This window comes from Callionymus lyra, chromosome 3 (assembly GCF_982586985.1).
Source record: "Callionymus lyra chromosome 3, fCalLyr1.hap1.1, whole genome shotgun sequence".
Taxonomy (NCBI): Eukaryota; Metazoa; Chordata; class Actinopteri; order Syngnathiformes; family Callionymidae; genus Callionymus; species Callionymus lyra.
Window position 1 is genome coordinate 40,714,918 of NC_141820.1, and position 12,821 is coordinate 40,727,738.

At 36.0% G+C, this 12,821-nt stretch overlaps 1 protein-coding gene and 1 non-coding gene across 2 annotated transcripts; one reads left to right on the top strand and one right to left on the bottom strand.

The window, feature by feature from the left end:
* Positions 1 to 109: 109 nt before the first annotated feature.
* Positions 110 to 192, top strand: trnal-cag (transfer RNA leucine (anticodon CAG)). The gene has a single exon. It is a non-coding gene; the product is annotated as a tRNA-Leu (tRNA).
* An 845-nt stretch (positions 193 to 1,037) lies between these two features.
* On the bottom strand, positions 1,038 to 12,277 carry cndp2 (carnosine dipeptidase 2). Its single transcript, XM_087788008.1, has 12 exons — positions 12,136 to 12,277; positions 7,886 to 7,963; positions 7,008 to 7,151; positions 6,710 to 6,872; positions 5,434 to 5,522; positions 4,391 to 4,591; positions 4,223 to 4,307; positions 3,680 to 3,840; positions 3,431 to 3,595; positions 3,132 to 3,273; positions 2,509 to 2,656; positions 1,038 to 1,207 (listed from the first exon to the last, which is right to left on the bottom strand). The coding sequence occupies exons 2-12, from the start codon at positions 7,943 to 7,945 to the stop codon at positions 1,141 to 1,143; spliced, it is 1,425 nt and encodes a 474-aa protein (XP_087644134.1). The 5' UTR covers positions 7,946 to 7,963; positions 12,136 to 12,277; the 3' UTR covers positions 1,038 to 1,140.
* Positions 12,278 to 12,821: the final 544 nt, after the last annotated feature.

Genomic DNA, 12,821 nt, shown 5'->3' on the forward strand with positions numbered 1-12,821 from the left:
CTGCGACAAAATGGGCGAGAATACTATCAGTGTCTACTTCTTCACACTTACCTATTCATACATCTTTCATCAACAATATTAATAGTGTTGTTTCCCTACAATAATCACCGTCAGGATGGCCGAGCGGTCTAAGGCGCTGCGTTCAGGTCGCAGTCTCCCCTGGAGGCGTGGGTTCGAATCCCACTTCTGACAATATTTTTTACCCCGTCTGACTCAAATGTATTTTTTTCATAAATAATAAGTGAGCTTTTAAATATTGTTGCATAGGCAAAGAATGTGTGTTAACCCCAGCAACAGGCTATTTTCAATGCACTGTAGAAGGGAGCGCTTTAAGACATCCTTTGTTCCTTCTGCCATAAGATGTTACAGAGATCTCTACCTCAACACATCGTTTGTACATGTATTTATGTATGGATGTGTTATTGCTGCTGGACAAAAGAATGTCTCCTCCGGAGATCAATAAAGAATCCATCCTTCCAGCCCTCCATGGCCATAAAGGCATTGGCAACAAATCACCTGAGAAAGGGGGCCATCAAGGTGCATAAGTGATGAGTTTCTGGGCCACTATCTTGAAAAAACTTGTAAATGCACCGGGATTTCAGACTGGACCAAGCGCTATAGACTTTGGCATTTCTGAATAATGTTCATTTTTGTTAACTTTTCGACTTCACTTTTGCATTTGTACTCAAGGTCTTGTATAACCATTTTTTCATAATCAATTTTATCTTAAATAAATTCACTGTTTTAAATGCATCATGGGAGATGAGGCCTGGTTGTACCCAGTAGAGGTCGGCTGCAGAGGCTTCCTTGTGCATTGACTGGAAGACAGCAGAGAGAGCCTCTTGTTGGCTCAGGAGAAGGAAGGAGGATTTAAGCTGGGGGCCAGGAGAGGATGGGCCATCACTGCCAGATCCACTAACTGGAGGGTGTTGTGGTTCAGGGTCGAAACACCCCATGATGGTTAGACGCCACCTGATGAGATCTTCTAATGGCCGTCAGCTACAGTCACTTAACAGGGGACTGAGAAAGAGAGCATGTTGATTTTTTGAAATAGTTTATTTGACGACTTAATTGGAGACATCAATGATTGTGGTCAACAATGATATATACATCATCGATAAAAACTTTCCAGATTAGTTTTTACTCCAGCAGGGACACTTCATGGAAGTAGGCTCCAAGCATCTTTGTTCCTTGGATGTAGTTTGATCTGTCAAAGAAAAGGGATAGATTTCTTTGGTAAGTTGGGAAAGCACATTACTATAGTATATAATGACTATTTAAATAAGAGGGAAAAATATTTAAGAATTGAAGCCAAGTTAACTTATTTTTAAATGCAATAGACATATAGAAGTCAAAAATTGGTGTTTCAAATCTGGCTTTGAAAAAATATATACATTTGTGGCCTTTATGGCTACCACTCATACAAGTCACATAATATGATGCAGTCATTTTTTTTGGACCAACTTGCATTGTTAAAATGCACTGTCTCAGCAATTGTATATTTAACCTTTTGTTGATCATATGCTCTTTTTACAAACTTAATGTATTTTTCCGCCACACAACTCATTTGTTTTTCACTGTTAATGTGGTGTACAGTGTACGTTTGAGGACATCGTCAGGTCTCAGAGAAATTTGGTCAGGTCTCAGGAAAAAAGTTAATTTTAGGACATCATTATCTCAGGAAAAACTCATTTGTCAGACGGCCTCAGGAAAACATCCATGAAGTATCATGACCTCACGGAAACATCAGTCAGATCAAACGTTCTCAGGCTTCAGAATAAAAGTCTTTAGCCAAAACGACATACGGCAGTATCAGGGCAAAAATGAATTTAATGTTTTATTTTTTTTTTTAAATGGAACCAGAAGTACTAGTCGTCGAAATCGATTACTGTGGCGGGATTTGCTCTAAAAACCTTAAAAAAGATTTTCTTGGACACAATGGTAATTTAACCTAGTATTACACTTTTTTTTCCACATTAAAGATATATGAGCGTCATGCTTTGTTATTGAAAGTGCAATTAAAAAAATTGAATGGATATTCATGCGCAATATTGCTTGTATATTTTGCTAGGTCCTTTAATAGCAATGGTTTTATTCATGCTGATTTTTTTTTATTACAGAAAATGGATAGAGAGAAGGCTTATGAAGCCCTCAAGAATGAGCTCGAAGACGGTAAATAATAATTTAATTTATTATTTATAAATGCTGTAAATATTCATTTAACCATGGAATATTAATGTTGTTACTTTAGCCTAAGTTGATTAAAATTATGAACTCAGTAATCTTTTTTCAAGATGAATATAAATTTCTATTTTGGCTAAAGACTTTTATTTCGACTGAGAACGTTCGATATGACGGATGTTTCTCTCAGGGCATGTTACTTAATGGTTTTCCTGAAGCCGTTTGGTCTGACAAGGAAGAGAGTTTTTCCTGAGACCTGATAACTTTTTTATGCCTGAGAGCTGACGATGTCCTAAAATGTACACCGCAGTTGTGAGGTTGTTTTACCTATTTATTTTTTCATTCTGTGAGTGAGCACCATCATCAGAAGATCCCAGGGGGAGCAGCATTACGTTACGTCCAGTTGCTTCCTGGAAAGTCAGGGTGACAGGAATGCTCCCCCCTTCACGTGTCAGGTCAGGTTCCATCCCAAACACTGCAATGAATTGAATTAAAAAAAAAGTCTGATTATTCAAATCCAAACAGAATTAGTAGTATGGTAGGTACGGTAGGTAAAACATCTAATGTACATGCTCATTAGAACACGTATTACGGTTTTCTGGATAAATATTACACAATCCTTTGTAGAAAAACCTGTCATGAATTCCTGTCATCTTAAACAGTGTAACTCCATTTGAATTGTGCCAATTGTTTATATTTTATGTTTCACCTTTGCATATAACTTACCTAATTGTTCTGAGTCTAACTACTGTAACAACATGTAAAAAAGGAGCGAATGAAGAGCTACTTAGATTGTTTCCGGACCAGAAGTTAAGCTAAATCCTCATGATGAGGGACTTTCTGCATCTTGGAGAGGAAGGATTCAACATTTGAAACATGCAAGCAAGTCAGGAGGTTGGGTTTTCACAATAGTTTCCCTTTAATCTGGGGTGTTTTTTTGTTATTTGTACCTGTCTTCATGGCTTTGCGACCAGCCAAGTAATGAGGATGGTTAAAGTCAGAGACCCAAGCTTTTGCCCCATGGCCCATATACACCTTCAGTTTGTTGGGGCTGCCCAGTTCAGCAAACTTCCTTTCCAGGTGGTCGATCACCTTTAAAATATACAAAAACATGAATAATTCAAGTTTGTTAGTAAAAAAAGACAATGTTTTTACAACTAAAGATTTCTTAACAATCATCTTATTAATACACAAAATATCAACAATTGAAGGATATTCCTAAATAGAATAGAATATTTTTTAGCCTTACAAGCTTCTCTACACTTTTAGGTTCCATGTCAGGCACCAGGCGTATGGAAAATTTGCCGATAACCTTGCGAGGAATAACTGTCTTGGCTCCAGCCTCAGAAAATGCCCCCTCAATACCATGGAGTGACATTGAAGGGAATCTCCAGCGGTGCATGAGAATGTCTTCCTATGAAGAAAATAGAAAGTCAAATAATTATTACAAATATATTGAAATATACTGGGACTATGTCGAGCAAGTATAGTTCCTTGCCTTAGTGTCATGTAGAAGCTGCCGAACTCCAACATCTTTGCGATATTCATTCAAATCAAAGTCAATGCCCTCATAGATCTTTTTCTCATCATCAGTCAGGGCAGCCACATCCTTGTACATGTCAAGAATCTGGATTTTCCCCCTTTTGTCCAGCATAGAATCTGTTGATCAGCAATTAGCTTTACATTTATTTCAAAGCCAAAAATGATTAGATGAAATAATTCTAAACCCACCATATTACATAGTTGTTCAAGTTTTACAATTTATTTTTTTTGCTTATCAGAATGAAACTATTTTAAATAATGAAATATGCTAATAAAAAAGCAAGATTTAAGTACAATAAAATAGGGTTGTATTGCCTTTATATTAATAAATTAAATTGAATTAGCACCATCTTTGAAATTATGAATTACTTTTTTGAAAAAGAAATCTCTTTAAATTCCAAGTCTTTTTCAAGTTTATTCAATAAAAATGAAAAATGTTGTTTTTTGTTATATTATGAATATAGTGAACAAGTTGCTCAGAGGCTCAGTAATGATTTACCCATCAGTGTGATCAGGTCCGTCATGGCTTCGTGCACTGAGCCACCAAACACGCCTGAGTGCAAGTCTTTCTCACCACCATCCACCTTTGAAATATGATAACATTTTAGTTACTATTGATCAAATAAAAATGGTTGATAAAGGTAACTAAAAAGATGTTCTATTCAACCTCAATAAAAAAGTAGCAGATTCCTCTAAGGCCATAGGTGATGCAAGGTTTATCCTTGCCCAGCCAGTAGTTGTCAGAGATGCAAACATAGTCTACATCCTTGAAAAAGCTGTCCTTGCGTTCAAAAATCAGGTCATCCAGACCCTCTGAGCCAGACTCCTCCATCCCCTCAAAACAGAATTTGATATTGATGGGAAGTTCCTGTAAAAATCCAAATGAAAATACTTTACTCTTTAAGCATCTAAACTTCCGATCAAAGTAGAACCTTTTGTACAACGAAAAATGAGAGGATACATTAAAAGCACTTTGCAGGCATTGATATATGAAGATATTTTTTTAATTTCATAAGCATATTTGTTCTGAATTACACAACAGGGCGGGACACAAAACTGGTAATAACATTAATCGCTGTTCACTGTTGAAAGTGTTAACCATGCTAAATAAATAGATACATTATACAACCCATTTCACTTTAAGAGTAAGTTTATCATGTACAGTTCTTAAATTCCAGTATTCAAATACAGAAATCCTGGTTGTTGATGTATATCTATTGATGTATGTGTTGTGTTGACACAGGATTAGTCTCTCTGAGGTTCATAGTGGAAGAAAACTGATAAAAGTTAAGTATTTAGCAATGTAATATTGACATTTATGCAGTTAAGTGTGCATTTTAAACGGTTATTCAGTTTTTCCGTTTAATGATGCAATGCCGTTCAATGAATAAGCAAAGTTGCATGATTATCTATGACCTTTGGTCTTGTCAACCACAATAACCGTAGTTCACCTGAGTATCATGTTTTTAGTTTTAGTGACACATAAAATAGTTTCTGTTTAACTTTAAAATATAATGTAATCAATTTAATTTATCAATTATGTAACGTTCTTATATAAAGTACATGGAATAAGACCATATTGTTCGATGTAATACACAAAATGTTTTGCTCATCATCAAGTTACAATAATTAGGTCACTAAATATCCGAGTATACATTGTTCCTAATTTTTAAGAAAGATTTTTTAATTGACAAAAAAAGTTGTGCTCACCTGCTTGATCATCTGGTGTGCCTCAATGCAGTTCAACCAGGCCAAAACTGGACCTTTATCATCTGTAGAACCTCGTCCGTACAGTTTTCCTGCACCAAGGAAAAGATCATGGATATTCAACCGATTGAAAAAAAACAAAAACTTTTCTTCCCGATTTAAATCAATTATTAAATGTACATAAGCTAATTATTTCGGAACTCGAATATTTGTATTGCATTGTACAGTTGTGCGTTATTATTAGTAAAACAGCTTCAGTCAATCAGCAGCTTCGTCACATGTAGCGCAGAAACTTCCTGTTGGTGTCAAAGTCACGTGTGTCGTCAGACCAGGAAATGAAAGAACAGAAAGTGATTATGTTGACGAAGATCGTCTTTTTGTCAATATAAATGTTTTATGTGGTAAAAAGTATCATGTAAACGTTCTGTTGACGTTTCTTTAACCCATAAAAAATATTTTAAAGAGACGTTTGCGTATGCCGCGTCTGACGTCATCACGTAGGAAGTGGGGGGACAGAATTTGTAGGGGGTACAGAATTTGTACCTACATCGGCCCTAAAAAAACATATCGGTCTATTTCTACTATATACTATACGCTCTACGTTTTCAAGTAAAATCTCATGTATTCAATTTATTTCACGTTTTTAGAAGAGTGATGGACGCTGTGAAGCAATAGCTAATGTTTGTATGACTATGACTTGCTCGCAAAATTTCTGATAAACAAAACCTTCCTTAAATGTGGATGAACTGAGGCTTTTCTCTGATCACTATCTCTATGTTTGATTGCACTGCAATTTCGTTTTATAATAATCGAACACTAACTCTCATTTAATAATTTATTCAAAATCCCTTTCCCTTTTTTTTTATCGTCATCATTTGAAGTCGATGACGACGACAGCAACAGCTGTCATCCGATACATTTTATTTTCTTTTTAAATATTTATTTAGCCGAGAAGTAGCTGAATTTCAGTTCCAATACAATCTCCTTTAGAAATGGTCAAGATGTTTTGTTTCTCAAGTTAAGAGTTAATCATAAGGGGGATAAATCATTTTGTCGGTAAAGAAGTCACAAAATAGATATTTGTCCCAGTATGAGAAAAATTATGTGTAACGGTTTTTGCATTTAACTAATTTAAGTCTAAGTCTAAATCTAAATCTAAGTCTTTGTAATATTTCCTTGTATACAAGATTAAAAAAACTTTTGCTAAAATCGTTAACTGCAAAGGATGTTGAATAATTTTGAACGCATCTGTACGCATGCACAAACAAAAAAAACTCACCATCTTTTTCAACCAGAGTGAAGGGTTTCGTGTCCCAACCGTCCTCAATATTTGCAGGCTGAACATCAAGGTGACCGTATATACACACCGTCTTCTTGCCTGGGTCTGATCCCAAACTTCCCAAAATGATCGGTGGCAGAGGGATCTCCTCTCCTGATGGAAGCTGTGTGATTAATAAAAACCTAATTAAGACTTTATGATCTTAAAAGACATGCATTAGTGACCCTGATTTTCTATTTTCTTTACATTTAACGCCATTATAACGCTAAAAAGCCAAGAAAATAACTGTATTACTCACCTTTTGCTTCCCAATGTCAACCATTTCCACTGTACCCCCCAGCCTTTCAATGTCTTTTGCGACCATGTCCATCATCTTCTTGATCTCATCACGTTTCTCTGGCCAAGCAGAGACACTCTGGACTGCCACCCAGTCTGCAAGTCGCTGGAATGGGGAGGGGAAAAGTAAAACAGATCTCATTTTATTTATTCACCAGAAATTAATAGAAATCAGAATCAGAATATCACAACATGATGAAAAGCAGAACAGAAGAGTAGAGCTTGCAGCTATATCATACATTGGAAATTCACTTCAATATACAAAATATTACATGATTTAAAAGATAATTAATTTTTAAAAGAGCAACATTTATAAAACATAATGCCAAAACCCTTACTTTCTAAACAATCTAATAATACATGACAAAGGAAAACTGTGGCTTTGGCAGCTGTTTTTTTTGTACAACCAATTCTATCTCTTCTAAGAGGTGTCAGTTACATAATATGTACTTTTTTGTTCTAATAGTTTCCCTGCTTTTAAGCGCTTACATTAAGTGACAATATTTTGACCAATTACCATGTACCAAGTGCATTTCTATATTTCAATTAAATCAGTTAAAACAGATTTGGTGAGAAGGTACTTTTTTTTGACAATTTTACTTCACAAAGCTGTGTGAGTAACTAGAATTAAATAAAAATTAGATGATTTGGATAACACAGATCACAAAAGACTCACTTCAAGAGACCTTTGATAAAGCACAAAGTTTCAACAGTGTACAAGAACCTACTCCTGATATTATCAAGTCATGTGCTATCTTATCAATGCCTAGTTAATCATACCACAAGTCCATATATTACATTTAATCAGCAGCATTTAAAGAAACAAGTAAGTAAACATACCTTGACGTAAAGGTCCTGGTTATCATCTAAATACTTGAAAAGTATTGGCAGGTGAGCCATTGCTGCGAGAATGTAGTGCTGTGGGAGAGGAAAATGGTCAGAGTCTGCTTCTGATTTACAAATATATGAAAAACAGCTCTCCCACCCTTCTCAAGAAATCCCGCCCTCTTTTTAAGGTAAACTATGCGTTGATTTAAGTTATCTTGAAGCTCTATTGTGCCCATCAGTATGTATCTGTTTGTACAAAACTCTCTTTTAATAAAGAAAGAAGTTAGGATATATAGAAAATGTGTTTAAGCCCCGCAGCTGAAAAAGCTCCTTTTTCAGGAGTTAAAACTTATTCACCATAACCACGCCTACTCTGCTGTGATTGGACAAGCATCGAGGTTTGTCACGCAGAATCATCAATCTCGGATGTCTCCACCTCCAAAGTACTGGCATGTGTCAGTGCAGGATCCGGGCAGCCTACAATATCCAGGCTGCGCATGAGCGGGAACGTCTCACACTTGGCAATGTCACTATAGTTCTGTTGAGTCTGGCACACACCACGCAGACCAATGACCGTCTGACTTAGTTTGCCCCCGTCTCTCAAAAACATGTGTACATTCTGCGCATGTGCGAGATGTAATTCTTCCCCATATCCGCAGGTGGCGCTGCAGCTGCGCTCATCTGTGTTGACGCCAGAAAGAAGTGAAAACAGGAAATGCGTTGAGACTAGCGGTTGGTGTTTTCACCCGTTGAACGAAAGATAAAATAAAAATACGATGAATAACGACACAAATATGAAGTGTCTGACATTGCCAGCCCTTGGTCTTCTTTGTTGTGGAAGAAAGAAGTAGCAGAAAAAACGCATTAAGTGGGTGAAGTCCTGCATCTCACGGCGGCAGCTAGGAGGGCTGTTCCGTATTTGTGACGAGCAAGATATAGGGAAATCATTTTGATTATCTAGAATGATCATTACAGTCATCTCAAAATTGCAGAATGCCAAAAATGTGTTGCAATTTGCAAATTTCTGAAAATACACAAGTCTTCATACTACAAACTTTTCAACCTTATAATGCTTACATTTACATCGTATAAAGCAGGGGCGGTGCAAGTTTTTGATCCAACCGATCAAGCATGTAACGTTTGACTAATACTTCAGCTGAAGCAAGCAAAACCAGACTCACAGTCAACCGATTGGTCAAAAGGTGTCCTCTTGATTGGTTGGAAGAATAACCTGCACCCACTGCAGCCCTTTGGGGAACACTTTGGCCACCCCTGGCATAAAACTTTGTAACTCATAACATTACTGCAAGTCTTTATTCTCTCACTCTACTTTTAATTTCAGTGTTCACAGATCCTCCTCTGTGCCTCCTCCTGATACCTCTGCTGGTCTTTCATCCCCCTCTCCCTTGTAACTACAAATAGAAATACATCAACCAATTTATAAATGTACTACTCATCACACCCACACATCATCATTTTACACAGAGTACTAATCAAGGTATCACCACAATAATGACATATAGAATTACAAAGTTGGTATTTATTCAAATACATAGTTGATCTGCATGATACGTAGAGAGTCTGTGAAGTTGACAAATTGCTGAAACAAAATACTAAGGGTGACAATGTGGAACAAAGTGCAAGCAACCCTGCAAGTGTCAGGATTATCAAGTGATCAAGAACTAAATAATAATAACACTTTTATAATAACACTTAAGCCAAGTCAAAGTCAAAAACCCAAGTCAAATAAAATTATTCTTAGAGTCTTTCCTGCTTTAAAATTAATAAGGTTTTGAGAATAAATGTAAATAAAATAAGCACTCTCAGTATAATCATATATTAGAACAACACAAATTATGTAAACAAATCCGATAAACTAGTCTGAATCTGATTCACAAAAAGTGTGCATGCATAGAAGGACCTTAGAGCACAGAGGTCTGGTGGCATAATCACGGTTTTAAACACATTTTAATACAAGAAACACTCAATAATCACATTAGTGTTCGACACGAATTCAAAGTTAGTTAGTAAAGCATTTTACGGTGGTATGACTCAACTAAACTTGTTAAATATATTTAAACAAACAACACAAGAAGGTCTGTTATTGTTGACTTTCACGCAATAAAAGCGATATGTACAAAATATTAATTAGGTAAAGGTCTGACATCCGTCACAGGTTTACTGCCTTACTCCACGTTAATATGTTTGCGAATATATTTGATTCAGTATTTTATTTTATTTGTAGCCCTTTAAATCCATTTTTATGGAACGAGATGCTTCTCTAGATGCTTATTAAAGGTAGTGGTGTTAAATCTTGTGAAGCGATTTTCCCTCTCTATACATCCACTCACATCTTCTCTGTAGCAGTTGCTGTTACTTACTTACTTAACTAAACGGCTGCTACACCAGACCAACCAAAGGCCCCTCTTGGAGTCTATTATTCTCTGTCCCAGCAAACATTTATCCATGATTCTTTAATAAAAATATGTACAAAATACTAATTAGGTTAACAAAGGTCTGATGTCCGTCACAGGTTTACTGCCTTACTGCACGTTAATATGTTTGTTAATTCTGTTTGATTCAATATTTTTTAATTCGTAGCCTTTAAATTACTTATTAAAAAATGTTGAAGTCTTTCAAATTTAACATAAATGTGGGCCACAGACAAAACCAAATGAGTAACAAGCTACACGTTTTTGTATGAGTGAACAAATTTCAACTGTGTGATGACACTTAACATAAAAAATTTATTATAATAAAAAGACGCATGGGACTTTCACCCCAATGGAATTTGTATATGGCTATATGTGAGCATGCCGCTCATTGGCTGAACCGTGTCCAATGCAACGCATTAAACCTACGAGTTATCGATACATTTCAATTTTTTTTCATTTTATATAGATAACATTCATTGATTTGGTAGTCACTGATAGTGAATGTTTATATTGCGTTGGTCAGTAACAACTGTGCTATTTTAGTCAAACATGGTTTAGCCAATCAGTATCATCAACATATTCGGTTGGTGTGAAAGTCACGTGAGAATCAATGAGATGAGCCAGATGAATAATTTTCCATCTGTCACTTCCTGGTCTGACGATACACGTGACTTTCACCCCTAGCTGATTGCGTCAGGGATACATGTTACAAAGTTGAACTTTGTTCACTCATAAAAAAAGCTTTTAAAAAGGCGTTGTGGCATGTGAAAAGTTCCAGGATGATTTTTTATGGCCAGCATGTCAGTTAAAGTCTAAAGGAAAACTTGACTTGAGCTCTGCAGTTGTTCGTTTGTGTCGATGATCATAATAAAAGAGTTAATAAAAGTGTTCGGCAGAAACTGTAGTTCTTTTTGGAATCTCCCAGTTTACCACAAGATAAATAATCGTTTCATGCTTCAACTAATTGTACATCACGGAACACAAAACATCATGATGATTAGATTAAATGTACACTATACATTATATGTTTTCCTCTTCATCTCTCATAAAATCGATGTTGATACTTCTCAGTTTTTCTTCCTAATCAGTTTGCCTTAAAAACATGGCAAATCAAAACAGGCCAATGCGCATGCGTTCCAGGATCGTGTACTGACAGGGTGTTCTTTTATATATGAGCCATAATGGGCTCTGACCTAGAACACACTTCACAATTTAAGTAGAATATTGAGTCTGACGAGCCATGTTTACGGACATTTTCAGTCACTTCTGAGGCTAATTTGATCAATTCAATACACCGGAAGTTTGCTTTAGATATATAAACACGTACACACTCAAAACAAACACGTACGTTTAAATATACAGTGTAAATACGAAAAGGATACGTATATAACTAGAATCGTCTTTACAAAACCCTTTTGGTGATATTTCATTTTTCATTTAAATCAGATAATCTTTAAAATTGTTACACATACCTACTTATACTTTTTTTCTACATTGAGGACACTAGATATATTTTTTAAGGTAGATTAGAAGAAGTTATCAACATCACAAGTGAGTGAATCCGACTTAAACTTAAAGAACGGTTACAGCAAAGCAGTGTATTTAGGAAAACAAATACGGCATGCAAACTACGATAAAGCAAAACTTTTGAAAATGTGATTGTTCAACCAGATGTTACTACACGTATTCGGTAGAAATCAAAACTGGGTGTTCCTTGTGCGTTTAATGCATCCCAGGAAGAGCAATGCTTCCGTAAAATCCACTCGAACTTAATAAGACGTCTATAACAAGAGTTTAGTTAAATATCAGACCAAACAACCCACTCACGTTGTACGTGTATCCCCGTGTTGTGGACTCCCTCGAGTGACTGATAAAATCTTTATCCAAAAGGGTACAACTTTCGCAAAAAAAGGCAATCAACTTAGACGCAGAGTAGAATTTCGGTCTAGGCACTTCCTACGTGATGACGTCACAACTCGTGACTCGCAAGCAAACGTGGAAACGCTAACGTATTTAAAAAAAACGTTTTGTGAACAGATATTCAACTGAGAGATTGAAGGGGATTTTTTTTCACTACACATTCAAAATTTGCTCTAACAAAAAGAGCCCCCTTTGCACTCGGATAATTTCCCAAGCATCCATCCGTCTGCCGCATCGATAAATAATAAAAATAAAACGACTCGTTCAATCAAGTGTGCTCATATACATTAAATAATGAATTTAAATAAGGAAAAAAGAAAAGAAATGAAAACTAAATAATTACTAAGGTGTTTATGATCCGCACTACAGACAGGTAGAATACGTTATGGAAAGGGTAATATTCTAAAAAATAATAATATTTGAAATGCAAATTATTTCGGAACTCGAATATTTGTATTGCATTGAACAGTTGTGCGTTATTATTAGTAAAACAGCTTCAGCCAATCAGAGGCATCGTCACATGTAGCGCGGGCACTTCCATTGGTGTAAAAAATCAGATGCATCGACAGACCAGAACTGTGTCTCAAATCGCA